Here is a 16,815-nt window from a genome sequence, read left to right as displayed (position 1 = left end):
ACATGTCTTTTCATCTCTTTCCTGATTCTTTGTTTCCTCCCAGGAACCAAATCCTCTCTGGATGCTGTGAGAAAAAGACTTCATGTCCTCAGATACCAGCTGTCCTCCTCCTCTTCCTCCTCTCTTCAGCCTCCATCCAGCTCACCTTCCCCAACGTCATGACGTCATGGATCGAGGTTACAACGGAGAACGTTCGGTTTCAGTTTAGCATTAGCTAAGTCACGTCCGTTCAAAGTTAATGCCATTAATTTAAAACCAGAAGACGGAAAGTCAGAATTGGTAACTGGGACATCGCGGATGATCAACGCTCTTGGTCTTTTCAGACTTTCAAAGTTCCAGGGCTACAAGACCTAACACACGTTTGTAAAAAGACAAACGGAATAAATCGAAACCTCAGACAGGAACTTTTTTTCTCTGACAGTTGAACCTCAGTGAAAATCATTCATCAGTCTGTAGCCTGCAGCAGTTTACAGCTTAAAGACCAGAGAGAAAATGGAGGAAAAGTAAAGACTGAGACAGGGTGAGTGTTAATCCAACATTACTATTATTTTACTGTCTCTGAGTCAGTTTGTCCCTGAGGACAATAGAGGAAACAACACACACTGTCCACTGCTGTTTATATGAAGAGACTCCGGAAAACAAAAACCAGGAAGTAGAAAATGTGGTGTTTCCTTAAAATGACACATTTTGTTTTTACACCATTGTTGTGAAGAAGTTTTGGCTCCTGACAATTTCAGAGTCTGAAGGTTAAGACTTGGTTTTAGTTCTTAATGGTTGGTGTTGATATAAGAATTATTTCAAGAGTGTCTTCACCAGTCTAGTTAGACACGACTCTGTGTGTGTGTGTGTGTGTGTGTGTGTGTGAACAAACCTGATTCTTGTTCTGGTCTCACAGTTTCTGTTATTGGTTCATCATGACTTGTACAAACATACACATACAGTTGTTTCTATGCTAATAAACTGGAGTCACATGCGTTTTTTTATGTGAACAGAAGGGAACAGAAACCCACATTTTTTTCTGCTAACACAATAAGGACATGTTAACAATAACATAAATATAAAGTCACTAATACATTCATGCTAAACATACAGTTGTGTACAAAAATTCTTTTTAGTGTAAAGATGCAAACTTTACATATATTTTACAAAAAAGAAGTGTATGAAGAAGTTATTGTAAAATAATGAAAAAACTAAATTAACTTAATTAAAACAACCTTTTTCTTTTTTTCTTTTTCTTTCTTTTTCTTTATTCTAAGTAATGTTATTTTAGTTAATGTTTGTAGGTAGATTTGGAACGTTAACTTCCTCAATGGGTATCTACCTCGGTGCTTTCAGTTTAGCAGCCTCTAGTTTTCACCCTCCCATAGACACATTCAGTCAATGACAAATGATTGCAAAACAATTAGTAGGAAAACAAGGCTTCATTTCATAAGCATTTTACTTTTTCCAATTAATTATTACATAACTTGGAATTTTTGTCACATAGTGTCGATTTATTGAAATCTTAATGTTATTTTATTTATAGAGCAGAGATTTACAGCAAAATAATGTCAAGGCACTTTACATAGTAAGTTCATGGCCTTAGAAATGTACAGACAAAGCCAACAAAGGACATTGAGCAAGCACAAAGGTAACGGTGTGGTGAAAAAAAGCAGAGAAAAAATAAAAAAAACAATAACTAAGGCCAGTGACTGCATATGGAAACACACAGCTCCAAACTGGGGACACCTGCAGAAGATAAAAGCACAACTATGGGAAAAGAAAATAGTTAGTGACATATAATGGTGACATGGCAATGTGTAGAAATGAAGACAGGGGAGGAGGAGGCTCCTTTCATGAATCTGTACCCAGCATGTGGCACTGTGTTCTTTATTGTCAACACGACATGGTCAAGTTCTTCATCTGTCATTTTAGAATTGGTGTCAAGTTGACAAGTTGTTTTCAGCTACACATCTCTGAACAGTCCTCCTAGATACTCCAAGATGCTGAGCCATCATTCCAACTGACATGGACATGTCAAGCAGCCCCTGAAGCTGGTTTGCAGATACTACATAACGTGGCCGACCCATTGCTCCTTGTACTTGTTCTGGAGAGGCATCAGGCACCTCAGGGTCACAGATATGAATATCATTTAGAAGGTTGTGTAATCCCTGTAAAATGGGTGGAGGGATCAAAGTGAACTCTTGAGAACAAGTAAACTCAAGAAAGTCCAAATCAATGGGAGGATGATTGATGACTTGGAGTAGCCTGGTCTGAAGCTAAACAAAAGGTGAACCAACATAACTGTACTTAACACATCCTGCCCGTGGATGTAGTGGATGGTTAACCATCTAGCACCAAGTACTGCCAGCTCTGCCTCTGTGTTTCAATTCAATTTCTTTAAAAGTAATCAAAAACCTCTTAGCTCTTCTGTTTTTCCATCTTTAACTATGGTTCTATTCTGCTTGAGTTTCAGATGTGTCTCTATTTTTATTCTAATATTAGGAAAACCTCAGAATATAACCACCTTTTATTATGTTCCCTATAATTAAGATGGAATTAAATTAAAGCATTTTTGAGAATTATCATCAAAAACTGAAACTGATCTTCATAAAGACAATGTATGCTACAGTAGGACTTCATTTACCTGGTGAAACTGATCAGTGAGTCTATTTGCCTGTTTGTTGTGTGGTTGTAGACGTTAAGATGATCGACAATTTATCGTTAAATGTCTAACAGAACTTTTCCACTTTTGTATTTAGATAAAGTAAATGAACTTAATAGAGGAAGTGCTTTTATTCTGAACACGTCCAACCAGAAGACTGATTGATGCTGTGGATGGAGGAACATGGAGAACACATCGTAAGTTTTGTATTATTATTTATTATTTCACTGTCAGAGAATCTAGTTTAGTCTCATGTTGGACTGTAGGAGGTAAGTCGTGTTTTAAATTGTCTGTGGACACAGAATAAACTTTACTGGAAAATAAATTTCCCACAGTTTGAGGTGTAAGTTACTGTGTATTTATGATATATTATTAGTTTATTAAGTAATTGATGCTGTGTATATAGAGTTTTATAGCAAGTTAACTTTCAGTCCCTGTTTAAAAAAAGTTATGAACTAATTAAACTGTGATAATCAAAATGTTTATCTATGTTTGAGCCGTTGATTGTGCAGATTCAGTGCAGTGTGTGAGCTGTAAACCACTGTCACATGTAACAAAGTGAACTGTGAAGACAAACCTGTGACAGTCACATAAAAGAACATGACACATGTAGGACAAACAAAGAGACGCGTCTTTAGGTTTTTGGTGTCAAATTCACAATTAGCATCAATCAATTATCTGCAACCACTTATCCACCCTGGACAGGTCTCCAGTCTGTCTCAGGGCCAACACAGAGAGACATACACAGACAGACACCTAGGGACAATTTCCCTAACATGCATGTCTTTGGACTGTGGGAGGAAACTCGCACAAAAACAGGGACAACATGCAAACTCCTCACAGAGGCTGCAGCTGGTCAGGGATTTGATCCAAGGACCTTCTAGCTGTGAAGCAACAGCATTAACTGCTCCACCACTGCTGCCTTCACAAATATAGGTTTTAAATTATTTGGAAATTATTTTGTCGTGATTGTATTTACGTTTTACAGCATCCCAACTTTTCTGAAAACAGGTTATTGATGGAGAAAAACACATAATCCTTTTTTATTCTAAAGCTCTGATAATGTCTTGTGGTTATGTCTGTTTATTACAAGTGTTAATGATAAAAACACTTTTGTTTCCACAGACACAAACCAGAGTCTTCAGCATCCAGTCATCTGTCTATGAAGAGTGACCGGTCCAAAGGACATCCTCCAGACTTCAGTCCTGAACCTGGACCCTCAGACACAAAGTAAGAGACAGTTTCTACTGTAAACTGACCTGATGAAGATGATTCACTGAAGATGATTTATATTCATGATGCAGAACTATTAGTGCAGATACTGGTTCAGACTAAGATGGATCTTAGTCTGGGTTTTATTTCCACAAACTACTGATGGTGTTTCTGTAGTAAAAAAAGAAAAAAACAGAAATCTACTGATTAGTTAGTTATAAAGAAATGTTTTCACAGAGAGAAGAAAAATCAGTTTGGAGAAAGATCCAGAACAAGACCTGGACTGAAGACAGACAGTCAGAGCAGCTCTGTACAAAGTAAGACTGAACATCTGTCTGCTGATGTTTCTGAAAACAAGACTTGTTGTTTTATACACAGACATTTGTCGTATTATACAGCATTAACATTTATTTTTTTATTATCATTCATTTTTGTTAAATATTATAATAATCACAAATTCCTAAACATCTTTTTGTGTTTTCTTCATTGGTAGTTTCTCATCTTTCAGCAGATGTTGGTCTGCAGGAGGTTTTAGATGAACATAAGATCAGTCTGAGGAGGAGATGTGAATGTGTGACTGAAGGAAGTGATGAAACAGGAAGTGGAACCCTCCTCAACAGGATCTACACTGAGCTCTACATCACAGAGGGACAGAGTGAAGAGGTTAATACCCAACATGAGGTGAGGCAGCTTGAGACAGCTTCCAAGATGAAGACCCTCCATGACACTCCAATCAAGGTCCACGACATCTTTAAAGTCTTACCTGACCAACAGAGACACATCAGAGTGGTTCTGACCAACGGTGTCGCTGGTGTTGGAAAAACCTTCTCGGTGCAGAAGTTCAGTCTGGACTGGGCAGAGGACTTGGAAAACCAAGATGTCAGTGTGCTGGTTGTGCTTTCGTTCAGGGAGCTGAACTTGATCAAAGATGAGCAGTACAGTCTTCTCACGCTGCTCCATGTTTTCCATCCAACATTACAGAAGGTCACAGCAGAGCAGCTGGCTGTCTGTAAACTTTTGTTCATCTTTGACGGCCTGGATGAAAGCAGACGTTCACTGGATTTCAACAACAGTGAGGTTGTGTCTGATGTCACACAGAAGTCATCAGTCGACGTGCTGCTGACAAACCTCATCAAGGGGAATCTGCTTCCTTCTGCTCTGGTCTGGATAACTTCCAGACCTGCAGCAGCCAATCAGATCCCTCCTACATGTGTCGACAGGGTAACAGAAGTACGAGGCTTCACTGACGCCCAGAAGGAGGAGTACTTCAGGAGGAGGTTCAGTGATGAAGACCTGTCCAGCAGAATCATCTCCCACATCAAGACATCCAGGAGCCTTCACGTCATGTGTCACATCCCAGTCTTCAGCTGGATCACTGCTACAGTTCTGGAGCACATGTTGAGTACAGAGCAGAGAGGAGAGCTGCCCAAGACCCTGACTGACATGTACTCACACTTCCTGCTGGTTCAGACCAAGAGGAAGAAGAACAAGTATGATGAGGGACATGAGACCAGTCCACAGGAGCTGACGGAGGCTGACAGGGATGTTCTTGTGAAGCTGGGGATGCTGGCGTTTGAACATCTGGAGAAAGGAAACCTCATGTTCTACCAAGAAGACCTGGAGCAGTGTGGTCTTGATGTCACAGAGGCCTTGGTGTACTCAGGAGTTTGTACAGAGATCTTCAAAAGAGAGAGTGTGATCTTCCAGAAAACAGTCTACTGCTTTGTTCATCTGAGCATTCAGGAGTTTCTGGCTGCAGTTTACTTCTTCCACTGTTACACCAACAGGGAGAGAAAGGTACTGGAGGACTTCCTGGGGAAGAAATACTCATCTCAAAACTCCTCTCTTGAGGTTTTCCTAAAGTCAGCCATGCAGAAATCCCTCCAAAGTAAAAATGGTCACCTGGACCTGTTTGTCCGCTTCCTTCATGGTCTCTCTCTGGAGTCCAACCAGAGACTCTTAGAAGGTCTGCTGGGTCAGACAGAGAACAGTCCAGAAATCATCCAGAGAGTCATAAACAACCTGAAGAAAAAGCAAACTAAAAGTTCTCCTGACAGAAGCATCAACATCTTCCACTGTCTGATGGAGATGAAGGACCACTCAGTACATCAGCAGATCCAAGAGTTCCTGAAGTCAGAGAACAGATCAAAGAAGAAACTCCCTGTGATCCACTGCTCAGCTCTGGCCTACATTCTGCAGATGTCAGAGGAGGTTCTGGATGAGTTGGACCTGAAGAAGTACAACACATCAGAGGAGGGACGACTGAGACTGATCCCAGCTGTGAGGAACTGCAGAAAGGCTCAGTAAGTCCAGATGTGATCAATCACACTTAACACACATAAAAGATGTTTGAACCCCCGAAACCAAGCTGAAGTGAAGAGAGCTGCAGTAAAGGTCTGACAGAGCATCACCAGGGAAGAAACCCGGCATCTTGTGATGTTCATAGTTCCAGATTTCAGCGAGTTTTTGACTCAGAAAGATTTGGAACAAATATTAAAACAGAGAGTTGAACTTTATTGTTCTTAATATTTGTGAGCCACTAAAATTGGGCTTCTGTGAATAAAAGTGTGTGTAGTTCCTCCACTGTAATGTTTTGGAGCAAAGCCTTAAATGAAAGCTGACAGTCTCCACTTTAAGCACATTTTGATGGTTTCACTTCAAATCCACTGTGGTGGGACAGAGAACCAGAACCATGAAATCTGTGTCCCTGTTCAAATACTTATGGACCTGACTGTGTGTGTGTGTGTTTGTGTCTCCGTGATGTAGAAAAGTGTTATAGAAGATAAGTTCAGACCATTTAGCTTCTGCCTCCATCTCATTCTGCTTTGTGATCAAAATAAAGAAAGTCTAAACTTTATAGTAGATTTTTAATTATACTTATAAATTACATATTCGTATTATTTCTCATTATCTGTTATCACAGACTTCATGGCTGCAAACTCTCAGAGACTCACTGTGAAGTTTTGGCCTCAGCTCTTAAGTCCAGCCCCTCCCATCTGAGAGAACTGGACCTGAATGGAAACTGGGACCTGCAGGATTCAGGAGTGAAGCTGATTTGTTCTGGCCTGAAGAATCCAAACTGTCTCCTGGAGACTCTGAGGTCAGTTTTCCATCTTAAATCCATAACTTAATGTTCAGGTTTCGTTTGGTTCATTAGTTTCTACGTTTGTCTGAGCACAAATGTGAAAACTATTTCCTCAGGTCAAATCCCTCAACACTATGTGGGACTTTAAGTTGAGTCCACATAGAGAAGTGAAATAAGTCCAGACTGGCTGATGGGAGATGTCTCCATGTTTGCAGACTGTACTTGAAGGAAAGTGGTGCTGAGGAGGAACAGGCTGACAGTCTGATTGGGCCTTGGACTAGTACCTTGTCTGCACTAGTAGTGGACCATGAACTTAAGGAAAGCCGAGTTTTTCTCAAGTGTTAAAGAGCGAAAAGTGTGAAGATGAAACTTTGTTTCTCTGACATTTGTCTGCCTGACAGCTGGAAGGTTCCACACATTCAACAGTGGTTTCTGCCTGTGGCCTTTATGCACTGAATCTTTTCCCACTGTGATGTTGTGGAGATGGTGAAAGAGCTCAGTTCTTTGCAAACTCCTTTTTTCAACTTGATGACAGAATTGTCAAAGTGCTGAGCCACGAGCCATGTTTGATTGTAGAGACTGAGGCTTTGAGCCAATCCTGATCCCCTCACCTGTTACCAATGAAGCTGCTCATTCTGGAATCATCCACAACTGTCGGACTTTTCTTCACTTTTCACTCTTATTTTGTCTTTTCTCAATGAGCTTCAATTTACAAAATACAGTAAAAAATCTTTTCTTTGTCCTTTTGTCTGATAAATCAAAGTTCAACTGAATGAACAAATCACAGATTGGAGTTTTTATTGCAGTTTGGAAAAAGTCCCAACTTTTCTGGAAGTAAGGTTTGTAGATGAGAAACAGTCAAATAGTTTTGTTAGTGTTGTTGAGAAAAACCAAAGGCTGAATGTCGTCTCAGTATGAATCAGAGCTACAGTGAACCTTTGCAGCAGCTCTTTAAATTCCACTGCTGAGGACATGATCAGGATTTTGGTGGTTTGGTCGCTTTGACCTTGGAATGAACCAGTTCATGGTGGATTTTGTTGTAATTTTTCACGATTTACCTGCTGGTTTTATGTTAAACGACATTTAATAAGTAAAATTTAACACAGTCAAAATCTGTTTTATCAAATGAACTCTTCATATCTTTAGTGGTGTCTGATTTGTCTCCATCAACAGGTGACACTTGAACCTGTGCATGATGCTTCCTGTCAGACAATGATGTCACTTTGTGTAGAGACACAACCAGTAACCAGGAGCAGAAATCTGACCCTGCATGTTTGTACAGAAAGGTGCTAGGTTCCATTTAGGATCAGAGAAGAGAACATCCATCTGACTTTCAGAGGAAGCTGAACTCAGTGTGGTCATTTATTTCACAATACTGGTCATTTATGAAATTCTAAAGAAAACTTCATTCAAGATTCAGTCTTTTGAATAAACATGTCTGATTTTATAATATGTTATAAATGTCATGTTCTGAATCAGTGCTGACATGAATAGGTGTATGAATGTTGTGCTGACATTTGGATGATGTCTGTAGAAGTCTGACATTCTGATGATCCACAATAACACAAGGATAAAGTCACTCTAACACCATTGATTAGGACAAATCTGATTCATTACTAATGATTTGATCGACATCTTTGATTCTTTATTCAGATTAAGTTGCTGCGATTTGTCAGAGATCAGCTGTGATTCTCTGGTCTCAGCTCTGAAGTCCAACCCCTCCCATCTGAGACAACTGGACCTGAATGACAACAACCTGCAGGATTCAGGAGTGAAGCTGCTGTGTGGTTTTCTGGAGAGTCCACACTGTAGACTGAAGACTCTGAGGTCAGACACCATTTTTTCCGTGAGAGATAGTGTTGGAGATTTTTTTTTAGTTGACAACTGTAGTTAGTTAATTAAAATCAAATGTTTCTTTTTTAAAATAATATTATCAGTTTACAGTTACTGAATATTGTAGTAAGTTTTTAGTCTGTCATATGTGATTTGATGTTTGTCTTCTAATTCCAGTGGTGAGTGAGGTGAGCACCATGTTCTGAATCAGTGCTGACATGAATAGGTGTATGAATGTTGTGCTGACATTTGGATGATGTCTGTAGAAGTCTGACATTCTGATGATCCACAATAACACAAGGACAAAGTCACTCTAACACCTTTGATTAGGACATATCTGATTGTTACTAATGATTTGATCGACATCTTTGATTTTTTATTCAGATTGAAAGACTGCAGTTTGTCAGAGATCAGCTGTGATTCTCTGGTCTCAGCTCTGAAGTCCAACCCCTCCCATCTGAGACAACTAAACCTGAGCTTCAACAAGCTGCAGGATTCAGGAGTGAAGCTGCTGTGTGGTTTTCTGGAGAGTCCACACTGTAGACTGGAGACTCTGAGGTCAGATTCCATTTTTTAGTTGTGTGCTGAGATTAATATGATGTGAAAGTTGTGGTGACACTAAACTACAGACAGGTTCAAGTTTCTGAGGTCAAATCACATTCAAACTGTTCAGTGGTTAATAGTAAGTTTTGAAAGTGTCGACTCTGATTTGAAAGTAGAAAAATATGATGTAAAAATGTGAAGATGACATTTGATTGTCAGACTTAGAATTGAAGACACTTGTATAAAGCAGCAACAGAAAATCAGCTTGGAGCAAATAGAAGGAGGAGAGAAGAATCAGCAGGTTAAGAACAGGACACACAGCACTAAATAGTTGACTGAAGCTAATGAAGAAGCATCCAACTGTGTCAAGAAGCAGAGACAGTTGATCCTGTTTGATTTGAGTGGAATAAATGTAGAGAGGAGCAGCAGAGTGGGATTGGAAGGTGCAGAGAAAAGGAAAGAAATCCTCCAAACATTCCACAACTACTATCAAGTGCAACAGGAGATGATTGACAGCTTTACATCATATGGGAAATAGTTTGCATGTGTGAAGACATGTGAGAGACACATGAGAGAGCAGGGAGGACAAATGTGTGTTGAGGACAACCAACGTGTTGCTGCAGACAAACTGGATCTTTTTCCAATCACTACATTGTCTGATCACATGAAGCCAAATCCAGGTGAATGACAGCAGCTGTGCTGTGAGATCCACCTTAGAGACATTTCAAATGTGTGAGGACAAAGTTCCTCCTGTCTGTCTCTGTCCAGTGTTTGAAGACAGACACAGAAAAACCTTAGTTTGAAGGTTTGATCATTAAGAGCAGACAAGAGGTTGAAGTTTGTGTTTAGCAGAGTTTAGACACTAACATTTCACTAATGATTAGATTGTTGCTTCTGTCTTCACAAAGACAACATGAACTGTCCAAATGAAGAAGACAGACAGAAATATGTTATTGAAGAATCCTGAGAGAAAATCCTGATCTCAGCTCTGATCAGATGATGAAACATTGATGGTTCAAACAGGAACTTTGTTTCTAAATTTACATCTTTGATTCTTTATACAGATTGATAAGCTGCAGTTTGTCAGAGATCAGCTGTGATTCTCTGGTCTCAGCTCTGAAGTCCAACCCCTCCCATCTGAGACAACTGGACCTGAATGACAACAACCTGCAGGATTCAGGAGTGAAGCTGCTGTGTGGTTTTCTGGAGAGTCTACATTGTAGACTGGAGACTCTGAGGTCAGATTCCATTTTTTAGTTGTGTGCTGAGATTAATATGATGTGAAAGTTGTGGTGACACTAAACTACAGACAGGTTCATGTTTCTGAGGTCAAATCACATTCAAACTGTTCAGTGGTTGAAAGTAAGTTTTGAAAGTGTCGACTCTGATTTGAAAGTAGAAAAGTCTGATATAAAAATGTGAAAATGACAGTTGATTGTCAGACTTAGAATTGAAGACACTTGTATAAAGCAGCAACAGAGAATCATCTTGGAGCAAATAGAAGGAGGAGAGAAGAATCAGCAGGTTAAGAACAGGACACACAGCACTAAATAGTTGACTGAAGCTAATGAAGAAGCATCCAACTGCCAACTGTGTCAAGAAGCAGAGACAGTTGATCCTGTTTGATTTGAGTGGAATAAATGTAGAGAGGAGCAGCAGAGTGGGATTGGAAGGTGCAGAGAAAAGGAAAGAAATCCTCCAAACATTCCACAGCTACTATCAAGTGCAACAGGAGATGATTGACAGCTTTACATCATATGGGAAATATTTTGCATGTGTGAAGACATGTGAGAGACACATGAGAGAGCAGGGAGGACAAATGTGTGTTGAGGACAACCAACGTGTTGCTGCAGACAAACTGGATCTTTTTCCAATCACTACATTGTCTGATCACATGAAGCCAAATCCAGGTGAATGACAGCAGCTGTGCTGTGAGATCCACCTTAGAGACATTTCAAATGTGTGAGGACAAAGTTCCTCCTCTCTGTCTCTGTCCAGTGTTTGATGGTTTCAAACAGGAACTTTGTTTCTAAATTTACATCTTTTATTCTTTATACAGATTGATAAGCTGCAGTTTGTCAGAGATCAGCTGTGATTCTCTGGTCTCAGCTCTGAAGTCCAACCCCTCCCATCTGAGAGAACTGGACCTGAGCTTCAACAACCTCCAGGATTCAGGAGTGAAGCTGCTGTGTGGTTTTCTGGAGAGTCCACACTGTAGACTGGAGACTCTGAGGTCAGTTCACTGACTGATACTGTTGGAGATTTTATGTGTTTTGTCCCCAACTGTCATTAATGAATCAATTACACTGAAGTTAAATGTTTCTTATATCAACAGACTAAAAATATTTTCTTCAGTTTCAGGTAAATGTATTAATAATAAACATACATGTATTTAAGACAATAATACCAAACTAAACCAAATACAAAAAAACTTTTTTTTTTAAATATAAAAGTAATAAAATCAAACTCTGTTTAGAACAGCAATAAAATCCTTATTAAAATCAATTTACAGTCAGTGAAAAGCTGCATTATAATGGATCTGCAACCTTAAAGAGACACATGTTTAACTCTGCAATGAAACTGTGTTGGTGAATGTGAAAGGGAAGTTCAGTCCAGAGTCTCAGTTCTGGTTCTGAGTTGAACTTCAGCAGCTGAAGTAGATCACAGCATGAGGGAGGCAACATCATAAAGGCTCAAATTGGCCAGTTATGCAGGAGCAAGGCCATGCAGAGCTTTGAATACTTCCAAAAGAATTTCCAACTGAACATGATGAAGTAACGTGTTCACATGTTTTAGATTGGATGAGACCTTTGGCTGCAGAGTCCTGGATAATCCAAAGATGATCAATACATTTTGGGGAATGTCAGACAAATATTGGGTTTTGTTGCATCTAATTATTTTTAGTCATGTGTCATTTTTCTGTCAAATTAATATTCATATTTCTCACTAATGTTTCTCAATACATTGTAAAGAATGTTGAGTTCATCTTTGAATTTAAATTCAGATTTATAACAACAATAAACTGAAATAAAATTAACAAAACAATATTCTTTGGATTTACTTAATATCAGTGAGCTGTAATCATTGATGATCATATAAAAACAATTGTATTTTTTCATACAGGTGAATTTTCTTGTTAAATGAGTTGAAAATGTTTAAAGAACCAAACTGTTGTTTTTCCATGTTTCAGTCCATGAAGTGGAAATTATTTTTTTTCACATTTCTGCTGAACATTTTCCAAAGTTTTCATGAAATCATCTTTAATTTGGGATTCAAATAGTTTTTGTTCTGAATAGTTTGGTAGTAAAATAGTTTTTAGTTTTTCACATTTTTGAGAAAACACCATTTATTAGGACAAATCTGATTGATTACTAATGATTTGATCTACATCTTTGATTCTTTATTCAGATTGAGTTGCTGCAATTTGTCAGATATCAGCTTCGATTCTCTGGTCTCAGCTCTGAAGTCCAAACCTTCCCATCTGAGACACCTGGACCTGAGCCCCAACAACCTGCAGGATTCACGAGTGAAGCTTCTGTCTGATCTTGTGGAGAGTCCACACTGTAGACTGGAGACTCTGAGGTCAGTAGAGGGTTGGAGTCAGTCCATGGTTACATTTAGTAACCATGTGGTCTTTGTAGAGACCATCTGCTGACTGACAGATGATGAAGTGAGTCTCTGGAAACATCACTGATCTCCTCTGCTCGGTCTCATTCTCTCAACAGGTGGAAGCCGACTATAATGGACCAGCAAAGAGGACTGAAATCATATTAATGTCTGATGTAAGAGTGTCATTAAATGACCAGGATAACGTTTGTCCTGATGATGCAGAAGTTGCAGCAGCAGCATGTTGTGTGCAGAGAGGCTCTGACTGGACCATGTTACTGGGAGGTAGAGTGGAGAGGAGAGCTTCATCCAGCAGTGACTGACAGAGGAATCAGAAGAAGTGGAGATGACTCTCAGTGCTGCAGTCTGAACTGCTCTGAGAACAGCTCCACTGTCAGACACAATGTCAAGTCCACCATCATCCCTGTGTGATCCTCTGGATCTGGATCAGCAGTGGATCTGCTCTGCTGCTGCTCTGTCCTTCTACACAGTCTCTGCAGACACACTGAGACTCCTCCACTCCTTCTGCTCCACACTCAACCACCTCCTCCACCTCCACCTGGATTTGACTTTGTCTTTTTTGATTCCTTCAGATCTTAAATTCATATTTCTGTTTAAGTGATGGAGTATTAAAGTAAAATAGTGTAATGTTTCTCTCTGAACTCCTGGTTTTTAGCAACAATAGACAGTTTCTCATTATCTTTATATTATTAACAGATAAATAGCTGATAATAAATGTGTTTTTATAATCAGTAAAGTCTCTCAACTGACTGGAAATCAATTATATCTGTTTTGTGTTATTAATGTTAAAAATGACAATTTCTGGTCTTAGACACATCAACTGTCTCCAGGATGTGTTTTTCCCTTTTCAGCACTTTGATAAGCACCTGTGAGCATGAAGTGAATCTGGGTCACTACAGTGTGGGATGATCTGCTGTTAGACAATAACTGACCTTGGAGCATTTCTGCAAACAAATAAATAAACATATCTTACAGTGAGTGGAGTCATTAAATATGTCCTCCACTAGTGGTATTTACAAATGGACATGTTCCCATAAATGCTCATATGATACACCTGAGAAAAAAGACATTTTTAGGAAAAACTCTCTTCTCACCTTCAGCATCCTGAATGAACAGAGCTTCACCCAGTGGGGACAAATATGATCATTCGTGTCTGATTTGTACCTGCTGAAATGTCATTAACACAGGAGATGATGGCAGGTTTTGCACTTTACAACATTTGTTTATAGAATGAAATTTGTTAAGCCAAATCTTTTTAATGAAATCTTCATAGAGTTGATTTACCTGTTGAGGACCCTGAGGTGACAGTTCCTAGTTCGGCCTTGACTGATCGTCAACCTCTGTGCCTGTTTATGTCCCTGCTGTCCTTACCGAGTACAGAATAAGTGTGTAATTTTCACACTTATCTCCTATTTCAAACCGTGAAATATTATATAAAATGACAACAAAATACAGGAAATATTATACTTAAATATAAACTTTCCTTCATAATGTTGATGAGGGGTTTGTTAAAATGTCTCAGTAACTTCTTAAAAACTTGACCTGTGCCTGTTTGCAATAAGTGTTTCTTTGCAAACCACCAGGATCCAGGTTTGTTGGTTCTGCACCGTCTCCACTGGAGCAATGACCATCAGTCACATCATTCAAATCAGCACCACAGACCCTGTAGAGTTCTCACATGAGAAAAACCAGCAGTGATGTAGCTTCAGTTGTGGTCTGCAGCATATTTTGGTGGTGGATTCATTCAGCACTGAGGTCAAACACTGACCGACAGCTTGATAAGAACATTTTAAAGAACAGGGATAAAGTTTTTCTCTTTACTCAAACACTGATTTAACACTTTGGAAACTGCTCAGATACTACTACACCTTTCTGCACTGCAGCTTGACGTGTTCACCTGATGACGTCAGCTTTGTAAAACTCCAGCCCTCCATGAATGACGGCGTCGGTAGCCGGGTGCGGTGGCACGCGCCTGTAATCCAAGCTACTGGGAGGCTGAGGCTGGAGGATCGTTGGAGCTCAGGAGCTCTGAGCTGCAGCGGACTGTGTCGAGCGGGTGTCCGCACTAAGTTCGGTATCGATATGGTGCTCCTGGGGGAGCCCGGGACCACCAGGTCGTCTAAGGAGGGGTGCACCGGCCCAGGTCGGAAACGGAGCAGGTCAAAGCCTCCGTGCCGCTCAGTAGTGGGATCGCGCCTGTGAATAGACGCTGTAGCGCAGCCTGAGGACACAGCGGGACCCAGTCTTTTTCTTCTCTTTATACTGTGGGACAACACACACGGTCAAACGTCCTGTTTCATCGTCATACACCAGCTTCTTCTCTCTGTCTGCATCTGCTTCTTTCCACAATAAGCTTCAGCAACCGGAGCTGCTTGTTGCTCCTACAGCGCCTCCAGCTGGAGCAGAGCAGCAGTGACACCAGTGCTCAGATCCAGATCCACAGCAAACTAATTGCTAATTAGCTCTTAATGTGAGTCTTGATGGAGTGGAAAATAATCCCAACCCTTGACAAACTGCATTTACACAAGAAAAGACAAACCTGACTGAAGATATGTGAACATGTAGAATATGGATTCTATCAAACACAGGATCTGTGCGCAGAAACAGATAAAAGCTGCATATCTGAGCATTTATTTCTAAAGTCCCTTTGTGTTTTCTCCTCATTCAGCCTGAGTTTGGTCCATTTGTCTGCTCTATGAAAATGTTGTTTCACTTCATAAAAAGATGTTGATATAAAGATGATAGAAAAATCATTAGCAGCAAACAGGATGCAAGTTAGATCTGTAAATTCATAGACGTAGATCTGATCTCAGGTCTTTCAGGCTGATGGTGAGACTTTAGATCCCAGATGTGACTGTAAAAAGACATTTTTACAACATGGACGACAAAGACACAACAGCTGCTGTCTTTGTCTCCAGGTGAATCTTTTAATAAAAATCATTATTTAAACAAAACTTCCAACGATCAAGAAAAGTTTTGATCATTTTTCACTTACGATTTTTCCAAAACTATGGTTCCTACTGTGGATTTCTTCTTTCGGACAAGGACTAAAGCCTCACAGGACGTGACGGGAGACACACATCAAACCTCCACAGTAGAAATGTGAGAGTCAGAGACTTTGAGAGTTTCAGGTGTTTTCTATGTGTTTTCATGTGGACATTTTCATAAACTGGCAAATCTGTCATGAAATAAATAGTCTCAGAAATTTTCATGATGTTTTCACAATAACAAACGATGTAGTGATTGTGCAGAATAAAACAATCCAAGAATAAAACCTGAATGTTTTGTTAAAAAAAAAAAAAAACAGTTACTGAAGATCCTGTTTTGTATTTACAACCTGACGTCTTGGTCATAATCCCTGTGTCCACAGTTCACAGTCATATTAATCATTTACCTCTCAGACTGACTGAAGTCCAGAGGAAGGAAGATGAGGACACAGCACAGTCTGCAGGATCCAGCTGTCTATGAAGCCTTGTTGGTCTGGTGAAAAACCTACAAATGAACAAGTAAGAGAACTTCTACTAACTCCTTTTTAATAACCACTGTCATTTCCATGTTGTTGGTGTATTGGTACATTAACATTTTGCATTTGCAAAGTAGAGACAGAATCAACATCAGTACAGAGACACTGAGGAAAAGTAGGACATTCAAACCTGACTTGTGTTTGTGATCTTACAGTCAGTAGGTCCAGTGGGCTTCTACTCAGTGTTTGTGCTTTATTGAACAATCATAATTACAGAATGAACATTGAACGACATCAAAGTCATCAAAGTCAAGATCAACAACTATTTGGGATTTTTAGTCCTTACAAGATGTGAAATCTCATTTTTATTCCAGAAAGAATAAATAATGAGACAGTGATGATGAGAGG

General features: G+C 39.7%; 2 protein-coding genes across 11 annotated transcripts in view; both read left to right on the top strand.

Annotated features, from left to right (window-relative positions):
* Positions 1-16,815, top strand: part of LOC137098440 (NACHT, LRR and PYD domains-containing protein 12-like) — a 254,566-nt gene that overhangs the window by 95,825 nt on the left and 141,926 nt on the right. The window contains exons 1-3 of one of the 10 annotated variants that reach the window (XM_067474706.1): positions 232-520; positions 2,742-2,841; positions 3,770-3,874. The exons of 6 other annotated variants lie outside the window; for them this stretch is intronic. In XM_067474706.1, the coding sequence (XP_067330807.1) occupies positions 2,828-2,841; positions 3,770-3,874 (119 nt within the window). In that variant the 5' untranslated portion in view covers positions 232-520; positions 2,742-2,827. Of the gene's footprint in view, positions 1-231; positions 521-2,741; positions 2,842-3,769; positions 3,875-16,333; positions 16,451-16,815 lie in introns of those variants that run through there. 3 more of the 10 variants (XM_067474744.1, XM_067474696.1, XM_067474887.1) reach the window with 3 other exon arrangements.
* On the top strand, positions 10,356-13,960 carry LOC137101449 (ribonuclease inhibitor-like; the record flags this gene model as incomplete). Its single annotated transcript, XM_067479877.1, has 4 exons — positions 10,356-10,555; positions 11,377-11,550; positions 12,726-12,899; positions 13,043-13,960. Coding segments are annotated over 4 exons (597 nt in total), but the record flags the coding sequence as incomplete, so codon positions are not given.

The sequence above is a fragment of the Channa argus genome, chromosome 1 (genome assembly GCF_033026475.1).
Source record: "Channa argus isolate prfri chromosome 1, Channa argus male v1.0, whole genome shotgun sequence".
In the NCBI taxonomy this organism is placed as follows: Eukaryota; Metazoa; Chordata; class Actinopteri; order Anabantiformes; family Channidae; genus Channa; species Channa argus.
The sequence above is the reverse complement of the archived record's forward strand: the minus strand, read 5'-3'. Positions and strand labels throughout refer to the sequence as shown.